Source organism: Peromyscus eremicus, chromosome X, assembly GCF_949786415.1.
Source record: "Peromyscus eremicus chromosome X, PerEre_H2_v1, whole genome shotgun sequence".
In the NCBI taxonomy this organism is placed as follows: Eukaryota; Metazoa; Chordata; class Mammalia; order Rodentia; family Cricetidae; genus Peromyscus; species Peromyscus eremicus.
In genome coordinates, this window is record NC_081439.1 from 94,650,871 (window position 1) to 94,671,314 (window position 20,444).

The 20,444-nt window shown below is 36.0% G+C and overlaps 1 protein-coding gene and 1 non-coding gene across 4 annotated transcripts in view; both read right to left on the reverse strand.

Annotated features, from left to right (window-relative positions):
- The window catches only part of Lrch2 (leucine rich repeats and calponin homology domain containing 2), a 92,724-nt gene that overhangs the window by 26,271 nt on the left and 46,009 nt on the right, over positions 1 to 20,444 (reverse strand). For 2 of the 3 annotated variants that reach the window (XM_059250888.1, XM_059250885.1), the window contains exons 6-11: positions 13,925 to 14,058; positions 10,114 to 10,201; positions 9,705 to 9,816; positions 9,414 to 9,511; positions 9,259 to 9,317; positions 6,187 to 6,294 (exon numbers count right to left, since the gene is read on the reverse strand). In XM_059250888.1, coding sequence (XP_059106871.1) covers positions 6,187 to 6,294; positions 9,259 to 9,317; positions 9,414 to 9,511; positions 9,705 to 9,816; positions 10,114 to 10,201; positions 13,925 to 14,058 — 599 coding nt within the window. Of the gene's footprint in view, positions 1 to 1,042; positions 1,121 to 6,186; positions 6,295 to 9,258; positions 9,318 to 9,413; positions 9,512 to 9,704; positions 9,817 to 10,113; positions 10,202 to 13,924; positions 14,059 to 20,444 lie in introns of all 3 variants that reach the window. The other variant, XM_059250886.1, reaches the window with a different exon arrangement.
- Positions 20,080 to 20,152, reverse strand: Trnak-cuu (transfer RNA lysine (anticodon CUU)). The gene has a single exon. It is a non-coding gene; the product is annotated as a tRNA-Lys (tRNA).

Below are 20,444 nucleotides of genomic sequence, written 5' to 3' on the forward strand. Positions count from 1 at the left end.
GGTAAATTCGCCTTTAATCCCAGCACTCGGGAGGCAGAGCCAGGCAGATCTCTGTGAGTTCAAGGCCAGCCTGGGATACCAAGTGAGTTCCAGGAAAGGCGCAAAGCTACACAGAGAAACCCTGTCTCGAAAAACCAAAAAAAAAAAAACCCAAAATAAAAAAAGTGGTAAATTAGTAACTGTCTTTCACTAAAATAAATAATTGTACCCATTCAAATATTCTTATTATGCATATAAATGTAACTTAATTTTACAAAAGAATTCTTTAGACATCAACAATCCAGAGACTATAGAAAAGAATTTAAATGAATTGTATATGAACTAAACACACATTGGTAATTACAGCTCTAGGTGACTATAGAGCAGTCAGTTAGTGCAAGGTCTCTTCCTCACTAACTTGGCTCTGAGCATAGCCTCACTAAGTAGATGCAGTGATGTCAAAAGGTCAAGTATTCATACAAGCCACTCTATTTCTGGGCCAAACAATCACAGAATTAAGCACACTTTAAAAAATTTTTTCCTATGTACATATGCTTAAATTTCCTTAGATTCAAAAATGCAGAATTATGGTACTGAAATATCATAGGAAAATAGACTTTATTTAAAAATAAATAAATAAAAGAGAGAGAAATGATAATAAGTACTACTCGGGAGAGAAAAAATTATTGTTAGGGGGAACTGGTCAAGCAGTTATGACCTTCACAATGATAAAAATGATGCCTCTCCACAACACACTTACTAGTATGATTCATGTATCATACTGTAGTAGAAAAAGAGAGTTGAGGCCAACTTACATGTAAAATATGTATTATATGTATTTGAAAATTCAACTATATAGAACTCTGGAATATACATTGATATTTTATTTTTTTTACTCTTTGATAAAGAAAAACTAAACATCTACTTTATCTAAATGTTTGTTTGAGATTAGTATGCTTCCCTAAACAGTTCCCAGTACTTATTTTAACCAAACAAAATGGTAACAGTTGAGCTACATAAGCCTGGCCCCTTAATACTTATGGCTTCCACCAACTCTAGATACCTTGATTTCCGTCCTGCTGCTCTGGTCCTCTGGAAGAGTTTGTCACTGAATGATGTTCTATAACTTAAAGGCCTCCATCTATATTCACATTTCACATATATCAACCAAATCAAAAGATGGTAGAAGGGAGATTGTTTGGAGAAGACAAGGAAGTCATTAGTAAGGGAAACAGAAAAGAAAGAATGGCTAGGTTTCAAGGGTTAAGAGAACTATCCAAGTATTTATAACAAACTAGAGGTTAACACAATGCTCTGCAAAGTGAAATGCTGATTAATCAGATAAAAAGTATGAGAAACATGTCATAATACGTTTCATAATTCTAAACCCAAGGCCTAAATTTCTCAAAATGTACTTTTAAAGACAATTAGTTATACTTCAGTTATTTAATTTTTAACAATTGCTTTTTTGTTATCTAGCTACATCACAAAGTATTCAGAAGTACATTCCACAATAAAAAAAAAACTTTCAGGACACCTAAAAGCATATAAAACACTTATGAAAAATGTAAGGCATATCAAAATAGTATAGAGTAAGTTAGCAGAGTAAATACATAAAGGGAACCAGTTAACTGAAACTATTGAAAAGTCTACATATACAATACTCTATACTTTAGGATAATAACCAAATATTAAGAAGTTAGCTAGGCACCCACTTACCATGACACATAAGATCAGTATAAGGCAAAGCACAGAAATCATTTCTCTAATATTAACATATATAAGTAGGACTGACTTAAAATGTGGGGGAATGGATCAATAATTTATAAAGCACCATTAAAGTTTTTAGCAGAATTTCCTTCATTTTATTCTCAAGTCAATATTAAGAATAATCTTTTTTATTATAAGTCATACATACACACGCAGAAAATACTCTAATACTGGCACTTTATTCTCAGCTCCCTTTTCAATTTTCTTCCTAATTAAGTAAAACATACCGTTTTTCTGAATTGGATTTCATTGTGGTGAAACGGTTTAATTATCTAGTATGCAAGAGGTCTGACAATGATCCCCAGTATATAATACAACATTTAAAATTAACATGAGATCTACTCTGGACTCATTAAGTGTGAAGTGCATGGTTAACTATAGGTACAATGTTATAAGCAGACATCTACAATTTATTCATCTCACAAAATAATTTTTGATACTGAGTTTTAAAAATATTCTTTTCATTTGAATTTTTTCCTTGGGGAGTGCTGGTTTCTGTCCTTTCAGTCACACTCTCCATAGGGATACATTCCACAACCCCTACGCTCAAGAAATCCTCTAATCTCTGCGCTCAGGGAGTTAGAAAACAGACATATGGCACCGCATTAGCGTCATAGAAGCGTATCCTGTAAATCAGAAAAATAAGGGCTGCTTTATAAGCAAACTGTCTTCATAATCTGAAGTCTATGAGTTAGCTACACAGTGATCTATTCACTGACCACTTTCCTCACTGTTTTTGATCAATAATATGTCTTCTGGACTCTTCTGTTACTTTCCTAGGACGACATCATTCACCAAATAAAAATACACACTTCCTTAACCAATCAAAGATTCTTACTAACAAGTGGCAAAACAGCTATGACAAAATTATCACTGAACTCAGCATGGGCATTGCTCCAGTCAACCCTAGTTTGAGAGGATAACCATCGCTTCTTTTAGCCTAGACCTAAAACTATGTTTCTTTTCAAACAACGATAAGCAAAAGAACAGTTCAGTATATAATCAAGCTAGGAGTCCTGGGGGGCATTTTCTGGTGATTGGGGTTAATCTTATACTATATTAATTACTTTTAAATAGGCATAGCAATAAACAAAAGAAACACATAAAGCTATAATAATTGTATTAAAACCTAACACATAGATTCTACATCTTCTCTGTAGAACTTTTAAAAAGCAAATTTATTTCTCCTTTAACTAGTAGATAAGAGCTACATTTAGCATATGGGAAAAGATTACCATTTTTTAAAGACTATAATGCTGGTTATTTTTCATATAGTGAAGAATAAAAGAAAAAGTGCCTCAAACATAATTAATGCTTTCAAAAATTAGACAAGACAGTACATAGTAATACATAACCTTAATAGTTCTTATGTTATTATCTTGAAACGCATAAAAAATAAAGAAGAAAAAATCAGATAAAAACAAAATTGATGTGTATATACCTTGAAGAATAAAAGAAAATTTTCTGGAGAATATAAATATTTCAGCAGAAAGGATGACTTTCATTACTTAAAATTTGAGAAGTATTAAGAATTCAGTTAACAAACAATAATATAACCCTGGGTCCTCTGTGTTACTATGTAGAAGACACAATGCTAGGCACCATTTTTTACTAGTTACAAAGGTATTGCCAAAGCAAACCCTACAAAAGATGGCCTACTCAGATGACCCTTAACCTAAACAACAGAGAAAAAATTTAATAAATATAGATAAAAACAAATATAATAATAGCAGAGATAAAAATATAGAAAAAACTATGAATGGCGAGGTTGAGTCTAAAACTAAATTCTCAAATAGAAAATATCACTATTCTCTTCTCATAATGAAAAATAAATGTAGCTTTGCTAAATAAAGGAAACATAAACTCAAGTATTTTGTAGCTTCCAAGAGCTGGTGGCATCATTAAGTCAAACTACATCAGTGATAAACATTTAGACTACCTGTAACCTTACTATAACCAGTTTGAAAAAGACATATTAGAGCACACCAACTGGTTATTCAATATCAAATGGTCAGCCCTAAAAACATACATACAAGTTATATAGACTGAGCAGGTTGTATTTATGTATTTAGGAATATATGTATGTAACTACATATATACTTATATATAATACATATGTAAAACGTGTATATATATATATATATATATATATGACAACAAATTTTTTAAGTCCATGAATTTGAAAAAGAGTAAAGTGGAGAGTTATGTAGGATAATTTGGAGGGAGAAATTATATAATCACCTTATAATCTCAAAAATTAAGTTATTATAAAAGGACATATTAGAATGAATTGCTAGAAAATATTAAATGAGAAATAACATGGAGACATTTACATAAAGAAGTGACATAAGAAAAAAAAGAAACAGAGAATGAGAATTCATTAGATAAAGAAATGATAAAGACAGATATGTGATATTTTCTAGTATGACATTTTTAAGAGAAACTGTAGTAGCTGTGAAAAAAAATGGTATTCGATGGCTATTTATCATATTATCCATTCGTCTGTTTTTTTTCCCTAAAACAAGATCCTATACTCCTCATTTGATAAGTTTGCTTATGCTGTCTTTTTGGCTTTACATATGTATTTATTTAGTGCATGCACACGTGTGTTTGAAAACTTGTATCCCTCAGCTTTGGTGTGAAATTCAGAAGACAACCTGTGGGAATTGGTTCTCTTCTTCTACCATATGGGTTCCAGGGATCAAACTCAAGCTGTCAGACTTGTCTGCAGCACCGTTATGCACTGAGTCATCTCACCAGCACTGCCTGTATTTTGTTGGTTTTGTGGTACTGAAAATGCACCCCGGGCCCCAAGACATGCTGGGCAATAATTCCATTACTGACTTATACGCCCAGCACTCATTTACAAGATCTTTTCAGCGTTGGTTTAGTATTATGAGTCCTTTTTATACAGCCCAGGCTGACTGTCATCTTGTGACCCTCAGCCTCCTGAAATACAGGGTTAAAGGCATGCACCACCATATCCAGATGCGAAGCATTTTTAAAACTATGTGTATGTGTATATATGAGTGTGTGCCACATATGTGTGGGTTCCTGTAGAGGCCAGAGAAGGGTGTCAGATCCCTGGAGGTAGAGTTACAAGGTGGAGTCATCCACCTTGGGTCTTGGGGAAAAACCTCCAGTCCTCTGGAAAAGCAAAATGTGTTCCTAACTCGTGAACCATCCATCAATCCAGCTGCCAGATGCTAAGTTTTAATGATATTTTTTTAAAACAAATGCCAATATAATTAAATATTAAACTTTCCACAACATCATCACCATGTTAACAATAAACATTTATTTTGAATAAGTGAAGTGCAATACTACTTATCTGCCCTAAATATACCAAAATTATCCTATTAATTTTCTCATGAAAAAGAAACAAAAGCTTCAGTCTATTTATTTCAAGATGATAAATGTAAGATTCTCAGTAAATGTAGATAGCAGGGAGAGTAGCACATGGTCCATTTTTCAAGTGAAAATGGGCTTTGGGCTCAATGGGCAAAGTGGCTGCTATGCAAGCATAAGGGCTTGCACACAGATTTTAAGCACCCACATAAAAATCCGGAGATGGCTGTATGCATCTGTAAGCCCGATCTCAGGAAGGTCGTGGTTCCTGGAGACTCGACAGTCTGCAACTCTAGCCAATCAGTGAGTTCTAGGTTTAGTGGGAGACTGTGTCTCAAAGTACAACGTGAAAAGCAGATGAGGAAGACAACTCATGGAGACCTGTGACCTCCGTGGGTGCACACATGGCTGTGCACACACACATTTTTACACTCTACACACTTCATTCTATACTCATGCTCATGTCATGTTGGCAAAGACATGCATTTGGAGAAAGCTGAACCAGAAGGGGGAAAAGTGGTTCACCCAAGAAACAAGACACCTGTGAACATGGGATACTCAAATCTTCACACTGATTTAAGAAATAATTACATGATTCAACTCAATTCTGGGGAAGCTGTATATTCCAAATAATTGAGAATCTGCTAAAAATCAAATAAATAAATTTTACTAGTATAGTACACACTTAGAAATAAGTGCTTACACTGCAAATAATTCTACTTTGAGCTAAAAATGAATACGGTCAAATAAATCAGTTACTACGATTTAGCAGAGAAATAAAATTGTTCATTACATTGTCTAAGGCTGGTGTGTAGCACAAGGGCAGAGGTCTTGCCTAGCATGGATGATGCCCAGAGTTCGATCATCAGCACCACAAAAATAGATAGAGCCAATTTGTGTACATTCTGTTAGTTATATATGTGATTTTATATTTCTCTTCTAAGTGTTTCCAGTCTCTTAGTAGTTAACCTCTTGAACATGTATATTTAAAGATCCCTATTGTTTACTTGCAACTTCATTTCCTTAAGTTGATAATCTTTTACTGATAATAAAATTTGCCTGTTCAAATCTCATTACTGAAAAGAATACCTGTTCTTCTGTTCTTGCTTCAATAACTGAGCAGCTATCTTCCTCAAATCAGTTACTTCTTTCAAATCATCATCATCTTCTTCCGGATGTAACTGTTCTTTGTCATGTCTGAAACAGACACAGTTGTTGCTGATTAATCAATAAAACACTGATTGGCCGTTGGCTAGGCAGGAAGTATAGGCGGGGCAAGGAGGAGAATAAAGCTGGGAAGTGGAAGGCTGAGTCAGAGAGACACTGCCAGCCGCCACGATGAGAAACAGCATGTGAAGATGCCCGTAAGCCACGAGCCATGTGGCAAGGTATAAATTAATGGAAATGGATTATTTTAGGCTGTAAGAACAGTTAGCAAGAAGCCTGCCATGGCCATACAGTTTGAAAGCAATATAAGTCTCTGTGTTTACTTGGTCGGGTCTGAGAGGCTGTGGGACTGACAGGTGAGAGAGATTTGCCCTGACTGTGGGCCAGGCAGGAAAACTTAAGCTACACACAGTTATTCAAAAAGCAAAGCCAACTGTGTTTTGTCAATATCTAGATATGGAAACTGTTGTTATATTTAATTCCATGTGAGCTAACATCCTTATGCCTTTATATGCAAAATACTAAAGTAGAAAATAAGGAAGGTTTAGGAAAATAAATCTGCATTCTCTACGTAATATAACTATAGCTAGCAAGTGATGCTGAAGTATAGATCATTTTAAACATTTAAAAATGGATAATGCTCACAAGTTAACAATATACACTGCTCAGCCTTGAGTACAAAAAGGACTGCAAAGCTCCTCATGGCCTGTTTTTAGAAATAAAGAAAAACTAATATCAAAATTTTTCATTTTGCCACACTGCTTCTACAAGTTTACTTGTTTTGGTTTTTAAAATCCCTATGTAAAACAAAAAGAATAGTTTAAATGGGGAAATGTTAAATAGGTTCAAATGAGATTTTCAAAATGTCCAGAACTTATTAAAATATATTATTTTAACATTAAAAACTATATTAAAGGTAAGTTATTTTCCAAATTCTATTTTATATCAAAAGCACTCCATTTAATAACAAGAACCATAAATAACAATAATGACAATAAAAATATTGCATTGTTATCAAATCTTACAGATACTAGTGATGTTCAAACTTATGCAACATTTCTCATTTGATGAGGTAAGAAATTAATAGAAAAATTAAATCTAAAGAGTACAGCAAAATGGTGTCACAAGTCTGTAATCTCAGCTACATTGAAGCCTAAGGCTAGAGGATCACAAGTTCAAGGCACCTCAGCACTACAGAATGAGCTCAAGGCTTGGCAATGGAGCAAGGCATTTTTATCACCCCTTCTAAGGCTCTGAAAACATTACAGAAGATACATAGGAAAGTAAGTGCTAAAAGTTTGGGTGAAGTGCTGTGAAATGTCAATTCTCTAGACCATTGATTTTTAACCTTCCTAATGGTGTTACCCTTTAATACAATTGCTCACATTGTGGTGACTCCAACCATAAAATTATTTTGTTGCTACTTCATAACTGTAATTTTGCTACTGTTATGAATTGTAATGTAAATATTTGGAGAAAGAGGTCGGTTAAAGTGGTCGTGACCCACAATTTGAGAAGCCCTTCTCTAAACACTATATAACAACTCCCAATAGTTACTTAAAAAAAAACATAGTTAACTTCATTTGGGCCCACACAAGACAAGGTCTATCAACAATAAGTCAAGGAAATGGGGAACTCATGAAGCTCTACCTATCACTTCTGAACTATTGGCTATTGATAGACTCTGGGAGAGGTTGAATCACTGTGTTTAGTTGTGTATCCACTGCTGAGCCAGGAGGTTCCAACAGTTATTTGTAAACCATGGTTGACACAGACAGCCCTGGTTAATATCAGTGCCCCCCCCAAAAAAAAATGAAAAGACATGAACAACATGAGAGAAAGAACTATGGAGAGTGGAGATAACAGGGGTAGTAGTGAGAGGGGGATGAGAAAGACTAGCATGTGTTGTGTACATGTGTGAAATTGTCTCAAAACTCATTAATTTACAAAGTAGGATCTAGGCTATAGCTCAGTGGTAGCGCACTTGTATAGCATGCTGAAAGCTCCTACAGTCAATCTTCCTCATTAAAAGAAAAGAAAAGACTACAAGACAAAGCAATGTACTTCCTCATTGGGAAGTAGAAATGATTAACTAACAACTGCTTAGAAAATTACCAAGTAAATTTCTAGATATGCAGTTTAGAGAATGTGTATGCTTAGCAGGCATGAGGCAATGAGTTCAATCCCTAGCACTAAACAAAATTATCAATAAATTCACTTGAGAAAGAAAGATGTGCAGAGAAAACTAGGGGAATTGGGAGAAAACTCAGTTCAGACACTATTGGCATTAGCTAAGCACTGTTAATACATAATATAAAGTCTTTTAGCAGGTAATATAAAAATCTCTGATTTGCACCTCCCATTTGTATAGATATGGAGTCAATTTCTCCAATGCAGGACTTTAGTAAGATTAAATGAGAAACATGGAAAATCACACAGTGCTGCTCCTAGTATGTGGTTAGTACAGCTATCAAGCAACCTAAAGAGATAACTCCATCATTTTGTGAGATGAAATATAAAGAAAAGATACAAATTTCAATTAATGTAATAAACTATGGAAATAACTACCTTAACATTTCCATAATCAGCTGACAAAGTGGAAAGTATGTTAAATCAAGAAGACACAAAGCCCAAGTTGCAGAAATTCAGAACTCTAGGTCTTAGCTTCCTTATTGATAAAATGATGCTGATGGCATTTCTGTGACATGGTTGTTAAAGAACTCAAATGAGGCAATATTTGTGAAGACACAGTCCTCTTTGGTAACAAGATAATGCACATGATTATTATCTACTGCAGAGAGGAAAGTAAATGTCTATTATAATTATGAATTTAATTAAGGAATTCAAAGTACATGAAAGTTATCTAAACATGGCACGGGGGGCAGGGGGAATATGACATATGAAACAAATTCTTTCAAGTGCTCTCAAGTAGGAATACACAATGAATAGTCCAAGAATTCATAAGTAACGTTTTGAGAATTAGTATATACTTACTTTTTCTCATTTCCCAGTTCTTCATTTTTCTGAGACTTTTCAGAGCACTTTTCTTTCCCCTTATAAAAAGGAAAATTATCATTTTAAATTGCATGGTATCTTTTGTATTATCAGGAAGAAGTGAATATTATTAATGTTTGTTCAATTTTGTTTACCTTAAGGAAAGAGACAAATGATCCAATATGTGTATCTCCTTGTTCAGGAACTGCTACATCTTCTGTGTTGGGATCAATAAAATCATACACTTCCTGGTCTAGGTTCAGATTAATATTATAAAATATAATAAATGTTCTAATACTTTAGTGCTTAAGATAAAAGTTTAGTTTTCTCAATATAAGATACATCTTTAAATACTATAAATTTTCAAAGTCTATTTTAAATAAAAATCTCAGTTTTAATATGGGCTGTGTACATGAAATAAAACTAGCAGATATCACCTGAATTACCTTTCTGAGAATCAGGCTTGTTTCCTATTATATGACTGTCATTTCTGGATGCTTGTTCTCTATTCGATTCTGAAATTTGAGAGTGAAGGCTGATTGTATCATCATCTGATGGCTGAAAGGAACAAGCACACAGTATAAGTGAGGCATTCGAAACATATGACAAAGTTTATACCTCTTTGATCAAACAGGAATTACACAAGATCTGATTTCCATCGTCATATTTCCAACCAAAAAACCCATGTTATGATGAATGTTCTGCTTCTAGGTACTCCTTCTTTTGAAGTCAAGAATTATAAGAAAAATTATAGCTGCATGTAAAACTAAAAACCTATGTGGTCAAGTGCCTTTTTTGCCAAGCTCTAAGAAATAGCAAAACAGCATGGAACAGAAAAAAAAAAAAAAAACTCACTTCCGTTGTAGACAATCGCTTCTCTCCATTATCACTTCCAATTCCAGAGTCAGGGCCATGATTTTTATTTGGATAAAAATCTTCCATACTACAAAAAGAGAAATCCTAAGAGCAGTTAGAATTTTGTTCTTAAATCCACAATGTACATTTGAGCTAAAACACCCTAGACGATGCAAAATGCATACTTTTGATGTCTAACATTCTTGAAGGAGGAAATACCAGAAATTTTCCTATAACATATTTCACTCATGTCATTTAAGCAATATTTTTCTTTTATGTTCTCTGTAATGTAGTAGTTGATAAGAGTAATTCTCTTGAGAGATTCCAAACAAAGAAAGAAAAAAAAGAAAGAAAAAATAACTGCCCTGCCAGAAAATCATTTTGATAAAGACATTTATTCAGTGATTTTGGCATTTTTAACTTTACACAATTTCCCTCTTGTTGGCTGTTAAAACAACTGTTAGTTGTATAAATAATGTGTATAATGTCAAATGTGTAGAAGGGCCTCCATTCAAAGCTCTATTAACTGGTAAAACCACACAGCAAATGAAAAGATTCACTTCTGTTGTAGACAATTGCTTCTTTCCATTATCACTTCCAGAGTGAAGACTAAAACCACTAGTTCATGTAATAATTAAGAAAAGGGAACACACACATATACACTGTCAGCAAAGTGCTGACTGCGGAACTGTTTTTTGTGTGAGACTAGAGCTGTCCTTACAAATTTGTAACTTGAATATTACGCAACCCAGAGAACAAAGTGTTTATTGCACACTGTGCAATAACTATCTAGTATGTAGCAGGTACTGAGCTAAAGTGCTTTCAAGACAATGCTGTATCTAGCTCAATCAAAGCCCTAACAAAATGGTTGGTGTTTTCCTATTTTACAGGCAGGCAAAATATGGCAATGTAGCTATCTACTTTACAAATGTTATTGTAAATATGGTCCTCGGATTTTACCTATCCTGACAGTCCTTGATTTTAGCACTGTGCTATAACTCCATAGGGGCTTCCTGACCTGAGGCGCTTTTTTTCTCTTTATTTCTTCTTTGTGAGACAGGGTGTCACCTTAGCCCTGGCTGCCTGGAACTTACTATGATGTATCCAAGCTTACCTGAAACTTTCCATCGCTCCTGCTTCAGCCTCCTTAGTTCTGGAGTTACAGGCATGTGCCACTAGCACTTGATTCTTCCTGACATTCTCCCCATCCCACCCTCAATGTTCATACAACTGTATTTTTTTAGTATGGTTCTTGAATTAAAATTTCACCTTCCTATAATACATGGTGGCAGACCTGGTGGCCCAAGCCTGTAACTTGGAAGACATAGGCAGGGGGATCCTCAAAAGTACCAGACCATACTGGTCTACATAATGAATTCCACGCCAGACAGAACTTCACAGTGAGACCTTGTCTCAAAAATAACAAAACAAGCTGGGCAGTGGTGGGGTACAACTTTAATCCTAGCACTTGGGAGGCAGAGCCAGGCAGATCTCTGTGAGTTCAAGGCCGGTCTGGTCTACAGAACGAGATCCAGGACAGGCACCAAAACTATACAGAGAAACATTGTCTTGAAAAAAACAACAAATAAATAAATAAATAATAAAACAAAACAAAACGCTAAAAGTCTTCAACTTCCCAAAGATATATTCCTTAACCAAAGTCTTGAAATATGACAAGAAATATTTCTTTCAAAATGTGGATCACAATTTCAAATTTATTACATCTAAAAAGGGTCTAATAAACTCACTGTAAGTTGAAAATATTTCAAATAAAAATGCATTTACCATGCATCTTGAACATCATACTTTAGCAACACATAGTCCACTGTAGAGTATTGCTTTTCTAAATTTGTGGTCCAGCAACAGCTTGTTCTCACTGCCCAGCAGCAAAAGGATATGCTCATACTATATACTGGCATCCCCGGAAAAGATGAAAATTCAAAACTGAAGTATGGTTTCCATTGAATGCATATAGCGTAAGTACCATGAAAAACTTGAAAAATGGCAACATGAACCATCACATGCCAGGCATCATGTGTGACTCTGTGCATGCGTGTGTGTGTGTGTGTGTGTGTGTGTGTGTGTGTGTGTGTGTGTGTGTGAATGCTATGGTCTGAATGTGTTGTAAATTTAACTCCCAATGCAAAAACCTGGGCACGTGAGGTCTGGCAGGCGTTTAGGTCCTAAGAGCTTAGTCTTCGAAGAGATTAACCTCTATTGTAGGAACTAGTTTTGTCCTGGAAATAGATTTGTTACAGGAGTAAACTTGACACCCTGATCACATCTCTCACTTTCTTATTCTTATCGGTTACCTTTTGACATGCTGTGGTGCAGTAATAGGGCCCCATATCTTGAACATAATCAGTTTCTAAAACTATGAGTCAAAAAAATTTCTATTTTTTAAAATTATGTGGTTTCAGGAATTCTTTTAAAGCAGTATAAAATGGACTGAACTCTTATTTATATGGTTCTGTGTCCCACCTAGAATGGGAATTCCAGTAGTTGCCAAAAACAAACATGTACAGATTTCAACAAAATATGCCCTGAATCTAACAGCAGGTATTCAACAGCTATGTATAATAAAAATTACTGAAACAGAAAGAACACCATTACTAAAATAATCTCACTTGCAAAAAGTAGGAAGCAAATTAGTAGAGATTACCATAGATATTAATTCTAACTTTAATAGAAATTTAATGTTGTTCTACTACTAATATTAAACAAAATATATTTTAGAAACTGAATATAATACATAAATATCTCATGAAAACAAGAGAAATATTCACGAGAAAGTTCTATTTGGGAACTCAAGACTACACTGTTAACAACAGTACTTACTACAACCACATTCAAAACAATCTAAATATATCATATAAATCAATGACAAACCTTTAAATATTTTAGGTGGTCATAGTCTCCCTTTCTGTAGTCTTACCCCATTCCAAGTTATTTTCCATATTTCTGGATGGAATTATATTTTCAAAAAGCCTTTCAGGGCAATCTACATCTTGAAGGTATGAATTTAAAAGAATAACATATCCACCATATCAAAAGGTCATAAAGACGATAGTGCAATCAAAGAATATCAATGATATACCATTTTTGACCAGGAGATAAAGAGTTATAGCTGAATGTTAGTGCACTTGTATAGTGTACAACAGGCCCTGCATTCAACTCCCAGCACTGCAAAAAATAAAAGATCATACACATACACAAAGGGCTGGGGTTATAGTTTAGTGATAGAGCATTTGCTTAGATTGAATACTCAACATAGGAAAAAGAAAAGAACATTAAGAAAAGGAAAAAAGGAACCTCTAAAATATCTTCCTCTTCCATCAACTTCAGTTCAAAGTCAAATTCTACTTGCTATTACAAGGATTAAAGCAGTGATCAAAAAGACCTTGCCTTCTTGGAGGAGGGAATGAGGGGTGGGTTGTGGGGGAAGACGGGAGGGGTGGGAGGAAGGAGGAGAGGGGGATCTGTGATTGGTATGTAAAGTGAATAAAAAATTCCTTAATAAAAAAGTAGGCTACCGGATATAACATTCAGGAAACCAATGCTTCTACTTATACTGTCAAACTTATACATTTTCTGTGCTAAAATAATGCTATCTGAAAATAAATTCTCATAATCAGTTCAGTATCCCCGAAGTTATTCATTGACCAATGATGGTCAGCCAAATACATTTTGTAAACACTGGTTTTATCAGGCTAAATACATTCAGTATACCCAAGAGTGATAAATTTCTTTTCTAATAACCGAGGACAATCATCCATTGAAACTATAAGACTATTAATACTATTCACATTACCTGTCTGTGAGAGGCTGAGAAGGCATTCTTTTACTCAGCGATGGAAGATCCAGGGAATCTGGTTTCTTATCCATTCTACAACATGCTTGTATATTTAAGTACTTAAATATGTGTACTTTACCCTTTAAGCATATCTGTAAACAAAAAATGAAGTAGATTTAGTAATAACTCCAAATATAATTTTTTACCTGTATGAGTGTTTTGCTTGTATGTATGTGCACCTTGTGCGTGCCATAAAGCAGAGGCCAGAAGAAGATATGGGAATCCCTAGTAACAGAGTTATAGATGATTATGAGCCACCATGTGGGTGATGGGAAACAAACTCAGATCCTCTTCAAGAACAGAGAGTGCACTTAACTGCTGAGCCATCTCTCTGCCACCTAATTGCACATAGAAAGGAACACTATCACGTTTATATATATGAACTCAAATTAGGCTGAGATATCACAGTCTTGGTAGTTTGTATATTTTAATGAATTATATGTGCGGTGCAAGGAAGAAAAATGTGACAATACTGATAACGAATAAAAATATTCTATCACCTTTTCATCAGAAAGGTTTTTTATATTTCTTTTTACTTTTTTCTTTGTTAAGAATGAAGTTTTTGTTCTTTTCTTCCTTTAACTGAAGATGGATTTTTTCATACAGTACCTTCTGATTATGGTTTCCCCTCCCCTAACACATCCCAGACCCTCTACACTTCAACACACATCCAAAAATCAATCTATCTATCTCTCTATCATTATTATATTATTATTAATTATTAAAGGACAAAATAAAACAACAAACCTAAATAGAACAAAACAAAGAAAATACACAAAAACACATACAGACACTGAAATACACACATTCATTCACACACAGAGAAAAGCCATAAAAACAAAATTGAAAACCATTATATATTTACAAAAGATCTGTAAGATTAAAAAAAGGGGAGGACCCAGACAAAGCATTGTGAAACAACCCTCCCCCATACACACACACAAAAAAAAAAACCTTCAAAATTACCATTGATTTCATTTTGTTTTAGCCATCCACTGCTAGGCATGAGGACTGTCCTTAAGTGTGGTTGGTATACCAAAGGAGAAAACTAATTTGTCCTTTGCAAGAAGTTGTGAATTGAAGATAGCTTTTGGATTAGGGATGAGGGCTTGTATTTACTTCCCCTCTCAGTGCTGGGACCCTATCTGGCTTAGACCTGTGCAATCCCTGTGTATATTTCTTTTTAAATCACTTATTTTTTTAAAAGGTTCATTTTTACTTTATGTATATGTGTGATTGCCTGTGTGTATGTAAAAGTACCACATGTGTGCCTAGTGATCAAGGAAGGCAGAAGAGGGCTTGGGAGATGCTGCAACTGGAGTCATCATTCACATACTGGAAACTGAACCTGAGTCCTCTGAAATTGCTCTTAATTGTTGAGCCGTCATATCTCAAGCCCCTATTTTTTTTGTATATTTCACTCACATTTTCTTGATAAAAGCAAATGCACAAACTACTGAAAACTATAAAATCTATGTCATGAACGATATTTCTATTAGAAAAATAAGAAATATACCATTTACTGTATTAGTGAAAACAGAAAAAAAAACAATATATGTTGTGGTGATATATTGTGTACCCTAATAAAGCTTGCATGAAGATCAGAGGCCAGAGCCAGCCACTAGATTAGACATAGAGGTTAGGCAGTGGTGGAACACATCCTTAATCCTAGCATTCAGCCAGCAGAGAGATCCGTCTAGATCTCTGATTTCAAGGCCACACTGGAAACAGAGCCAGGCAGTGGTGGCATACACCTTTAATCGCAGTACTGGGAAGCACACATGCCTTTAATCCCAGGAAGTGGCAGCAGAGCGGAGAAAGGTATATAAGGCCTGAGGAAACAGAACTAAGGCAATTCAGCTGAGACCCTTCTGGGTGAAGACTCAGAGGCTTTCAGTCTGAGGAAACAGGATCAAATGAGGAGTTGGCAAGGTGAGGTTGGCTGTGGCTTGTTCTGCTTCTCTGATCTTTCAGCTTTTAGTCCAATATCCGGCTCTGGGTTTGTTTTTTTGTTTTGTTTTGTTTTGTTTTTTTGAGACAGGGTTTCTCTGTGTAGCTTTGCGCTTTTCCTGGAACTCACTTGGTAGCCCAGGCTGGCCTCGAACTCACAGAGATCCGCCTGGCTCTGCCTCCCGAGTGCTGGGATTAAAGGCATGCGCCACCACCGCCCGGCGGCTCTGGGTTTTTTATTGAAAGACCATCTAATACTCGAACAATAATATGTAATCTCACCAAGCCCAGAAAATATTGATATAAAATGTGAAGAAAGACTAATAAAAATAACATAAACATATAGAGAATAGATTGGTTAAGAAGCATAAGAATCGCAAGGCTATTGAAATCAAGTTCAACCAGGAAAACTCCCTGAGAAAATATTTCCCCTGGTCATACAGAAAAGCAATGGTAAGAGGTAACCACCAGACAGAAAAAGGGATGGTGGATGAAGAGACGACTCATGGGGTAAAACACCTGCCACAACATCAGGAGGACCTAAGTTTGAATCCCTAAAATCCACACTATAAAAACAAAAACAAATATAGTAGCACAAGTCTCTAATCCCAATGCTCTTATAGCACAATAGAATATGGAGACAAGAAAATCCCTTAAAACTGGCAATGAGCTAGCCCAGCATATGCAGAGACAAAACAAGAGATCATTTTTTAAACAAGGTGTAAGTATTAACACATGAGATTGTCCTCTGACTTCCACATATGTACTGTGGTATGTGCACGCCCACACTTACACACACACACACACACACACACACACACACACACACACGAGCACATGCATACACAACACACACTCATATGTATCACGAATCTTAAATGGTCTTATTAATAAGAACAAACTCAGAGCCAGATATTGGGTTAATGCTGAATGATCAGAGAAACAGAACAAGCCACAGCCACCTCACCTTGCCAATTCCTCAACTGATCCTGTTTCCTCAGACTAGATGCCTCTCAGCTGAACTGTGATGCTCAAAAGCCTAAAAGCTTAACCAAGTTATAGTTCCTCGTCTTCATGCCTTAAATAACTTTTTGCCTCCTGCCATTACTTCCTGGGATTAAAGGCGTGAGTCACCATGCTCGGCTGTTTCCAGTGTGGCCATGAACTCACAGAGAGCCAGGTGGATCTCTGCCTCTGGAATGCTAGGATTAAAGGCATGTGCTACCACTGCCTAACCTCTATGTTTAATATTGTGGCTGTTCTGTTCTCTGACCCCCAGATAAGTTTATTAGAGTGCACAATATTTTGGAGAACACAATACCACCACACTCATACACACACAGATTTTTTAAAAAGAGATTAAGTACTATTATAAAGTAATAATGGCAAAACAAAAGAGCCAGGACAGCCAAAACAATCCTTAGCAATGAAAACAGTGCTAGAAATCACCATCCCTGATATCAAGTTATATTACAGAATTATAGTAATAAAACAGCATCATACTTGCATAGAAACAGACATGGTGATCAATAGACTAGAAGACGCACATATAACTACCAGACTTTTTACAAAGAAGGTAACAAAACACACTAGAGAAAAGAAAGCATCATACCCTTTCATTCCTCACCCCATTTAACCTTTATTCCATGACTCTTCTCTTTTTCATCCTACCTGTCTTCTATCCCTACTCCTTTGAAATATCTTCCTATGGTCCCTTACTAGTTTCCTGACTTCTCTGGGCACTACAATTAGAACACACACATTAAAAATGCAACGCTAACATTCAGGTGTGAGAGAAAACACATGACTTTTCCTTTTCTGGGTCTGGACTACCTCAGCAAGGATAATTATTTCCAGCTCCAACCATTTTTATAAGAATATAGGTGAATTTTCGTCATGGATATGTACCACACTTGAATTATCCATTCATCAGTTGATGGACATCTCAACTATAGCAACTGTAAAGATGGGTGACCAAGTATCCATATAGTAGGATACAGAGTCCTTTGGGAATATGCCCAGGAGTGCTATAACTGAGTCATATAGCATATCTAATTCTAGCTTTTTTTGAGGAACTGCCACACCAATTTCCATAGTGGTTGCATCACTGTGTACTTGCACTACAGTGTAAGTGTATTTTCCTTTGTCAATATCCTTGCCAGCATTTGTGGTCATCTGTTGTTGAAGTTCTGTTTTGTTTTGTTTTTTAATAGCCATTCTCACTTGAATAAGATAAAATATCAAAGTAGTTTTAATTTTCCATTTCCCTGATAGCTGAGGATGTTGAACTTCCTGAAAGTATTTGTCAGCTATTTGTATTTCTTCTTGTGAAAATTGTGTTTACTTTCATACCCCAATTTTAAATTAGCTGTTTTCATGGTGTTCAGGTTCTTTCAAAATTTGATTTTGAATAGTCTAGAGGCTAATCTTCTCACAGAAGGCAGGCTTGTAAAGATTTCCTTCCCATTCTGTATGCTGGCTCTTTACTCAAGTAATAGTGCCCCCTTTGCTGCACAGAAAAATTTTCAATTCATGAGGTTCCATATATTGTTAGTTCAGTGTCTTGCCTTACTGGAGTCCTGTTCATAAAGACCTTTCTTGTGACAAATGAGTCCATGCATATTCTTTACTTTTTCCTCTATGCACTTCAGGATATGAGGTCCTATATTGAAATCTTTGGTTCCTTTGGAGTTAAGTTTTGTGCAGAACGAGAGATGAGGATCTAGTTTAATTCTTCTACACGTTGAAATCTAGTTTGACCAACACCATTTGTTTACTTCCCTATCTATTCAGTTAACCTTACTTCCCTGCCTTTTCAAAATTCAGTACAGTAGAGCAATTAAAAAGCATAGATTCTGCCGGGCGGTGGTGGCTCACGCCTTTAATCCCAGCACTCGGGAGGCAGAGCCAGGCGGATCTCTGTGAGTTCGAGGCCAGCCTGGGCTACCAAGTGAGTTCCAGGAAAGGCGCAAAGCTACACAGAGAAACCCTGTCTCGAAAAACCAAAAAAAAAAAAAAAAAAAAAAAAAAAAAAAAAAAAGCATAGATTCTGGAACCATGCTTAGTAGCCCTTACCCCCACACCCACCACCACACACACAAAAACAAAGTCACAGAATTAAATGATTGTTCAAGATCACCAAGATCACATGTCTTGAGACAGTTCCATACAACTGAGGCTGGCCTCAAACTCTGTTTTAACTGCTGATCCTCTTGCCTCACCCTGTCAGATGCTGGGATGACCACCACACTCAGTATTCTTTTTTAAAGCTGTCACTATATTTTTCTGATATACCTATAAAATCTTGTTTCACACAAATACATTATTAGAAGAGAATGTAAGATTGTGGAAGCCCACAACTGACTCAGTTTCCCAGATTGAATCTGAAGTCTATTCTGAGTCAATAGAGTTCAAGCTTGATTGCTCCAGGGCTGTGAGGAAGTCCTGATTAGCCTGCAGAGTCTCACTGAAGGGCTTGAGAATGTCCTGATTAGCCAAGGAAGAAACATACTATCTAGCTAGATGCAGGCTGCTGACACCAGATTGGGGGGGTTAGCTCAGTGGTAGAGTGCTTGCCTAGCAAGCATAAGGCCCTGGGTTTGGTCCACAGCTCTGGAAAAAAAAAAGAAACTGCCTGCTCCTTGATGCAGACAGGATAGATAGTGGTTGAATGCCTGTGTTGTGCATTGCTCTACCTCTGTCCTTCAAGACTGTATACAAGCTGGCTGTGAAATAAACTCGGGACTGTCTGGCATAGACTGGCAGTCCTCTCGACTCTTTCCTGTCTTCTTTATTGTCTCTACAAATCCACACACCTCTACCCAGTTACCTAGCTGACTGTCAGCAGGCTCCAACATAAGATTTTAACAAGTTCCTCACATTCTTATGAAGCCTCTACTATCTAACAAAAACCCAGTGCCAGGTATGGGAAACTTCCTTACAAGTTTCTGATTAAGGGCATCAAAGGGACCCCCCAAAACAATATATGCTATATCAATGCCCTTAGTGCCTTCTAGAAAGAGAAGGTAAGATTCAATTGCTGAAGACACAACACAGTTTACTTGGAGGAACTGTAACCAACACCTTTACTAGCTGTAAGTTACTCCCCAAAATAAAACTCCTTTTTAACTATGTAGAGTTGCCTTAATAAATCCCATATCTGGCACCCAACATGGGACACGAACCCATGACCCTGGGATTAAGAGTCCCATGCTCTACCAACTGAGCTAGTTGGGTTTTTAAAATGTATAGCCCAGGCTGGCCTCAAACTTGTGATCCTCCTGCCTCTGCCTCCTTCAGCAAATCCTACCAGCATGTGCCACCACAACTGGCTTTTTATAAGGAACCCTTCTTGAACTGAACTGGAAGCCTCCTCAATGAAAACTAGCAATTGTAGTTTCAGAAGGAACCACAAATGCAATCTGCCAACAGATCAAAACAAACAATAGTCCTACACAACTGTAACATCATTGAACCAGTATAGCAAGATATTCTTAAAGATGCAATAATGGCACTAATATCTTGGGGG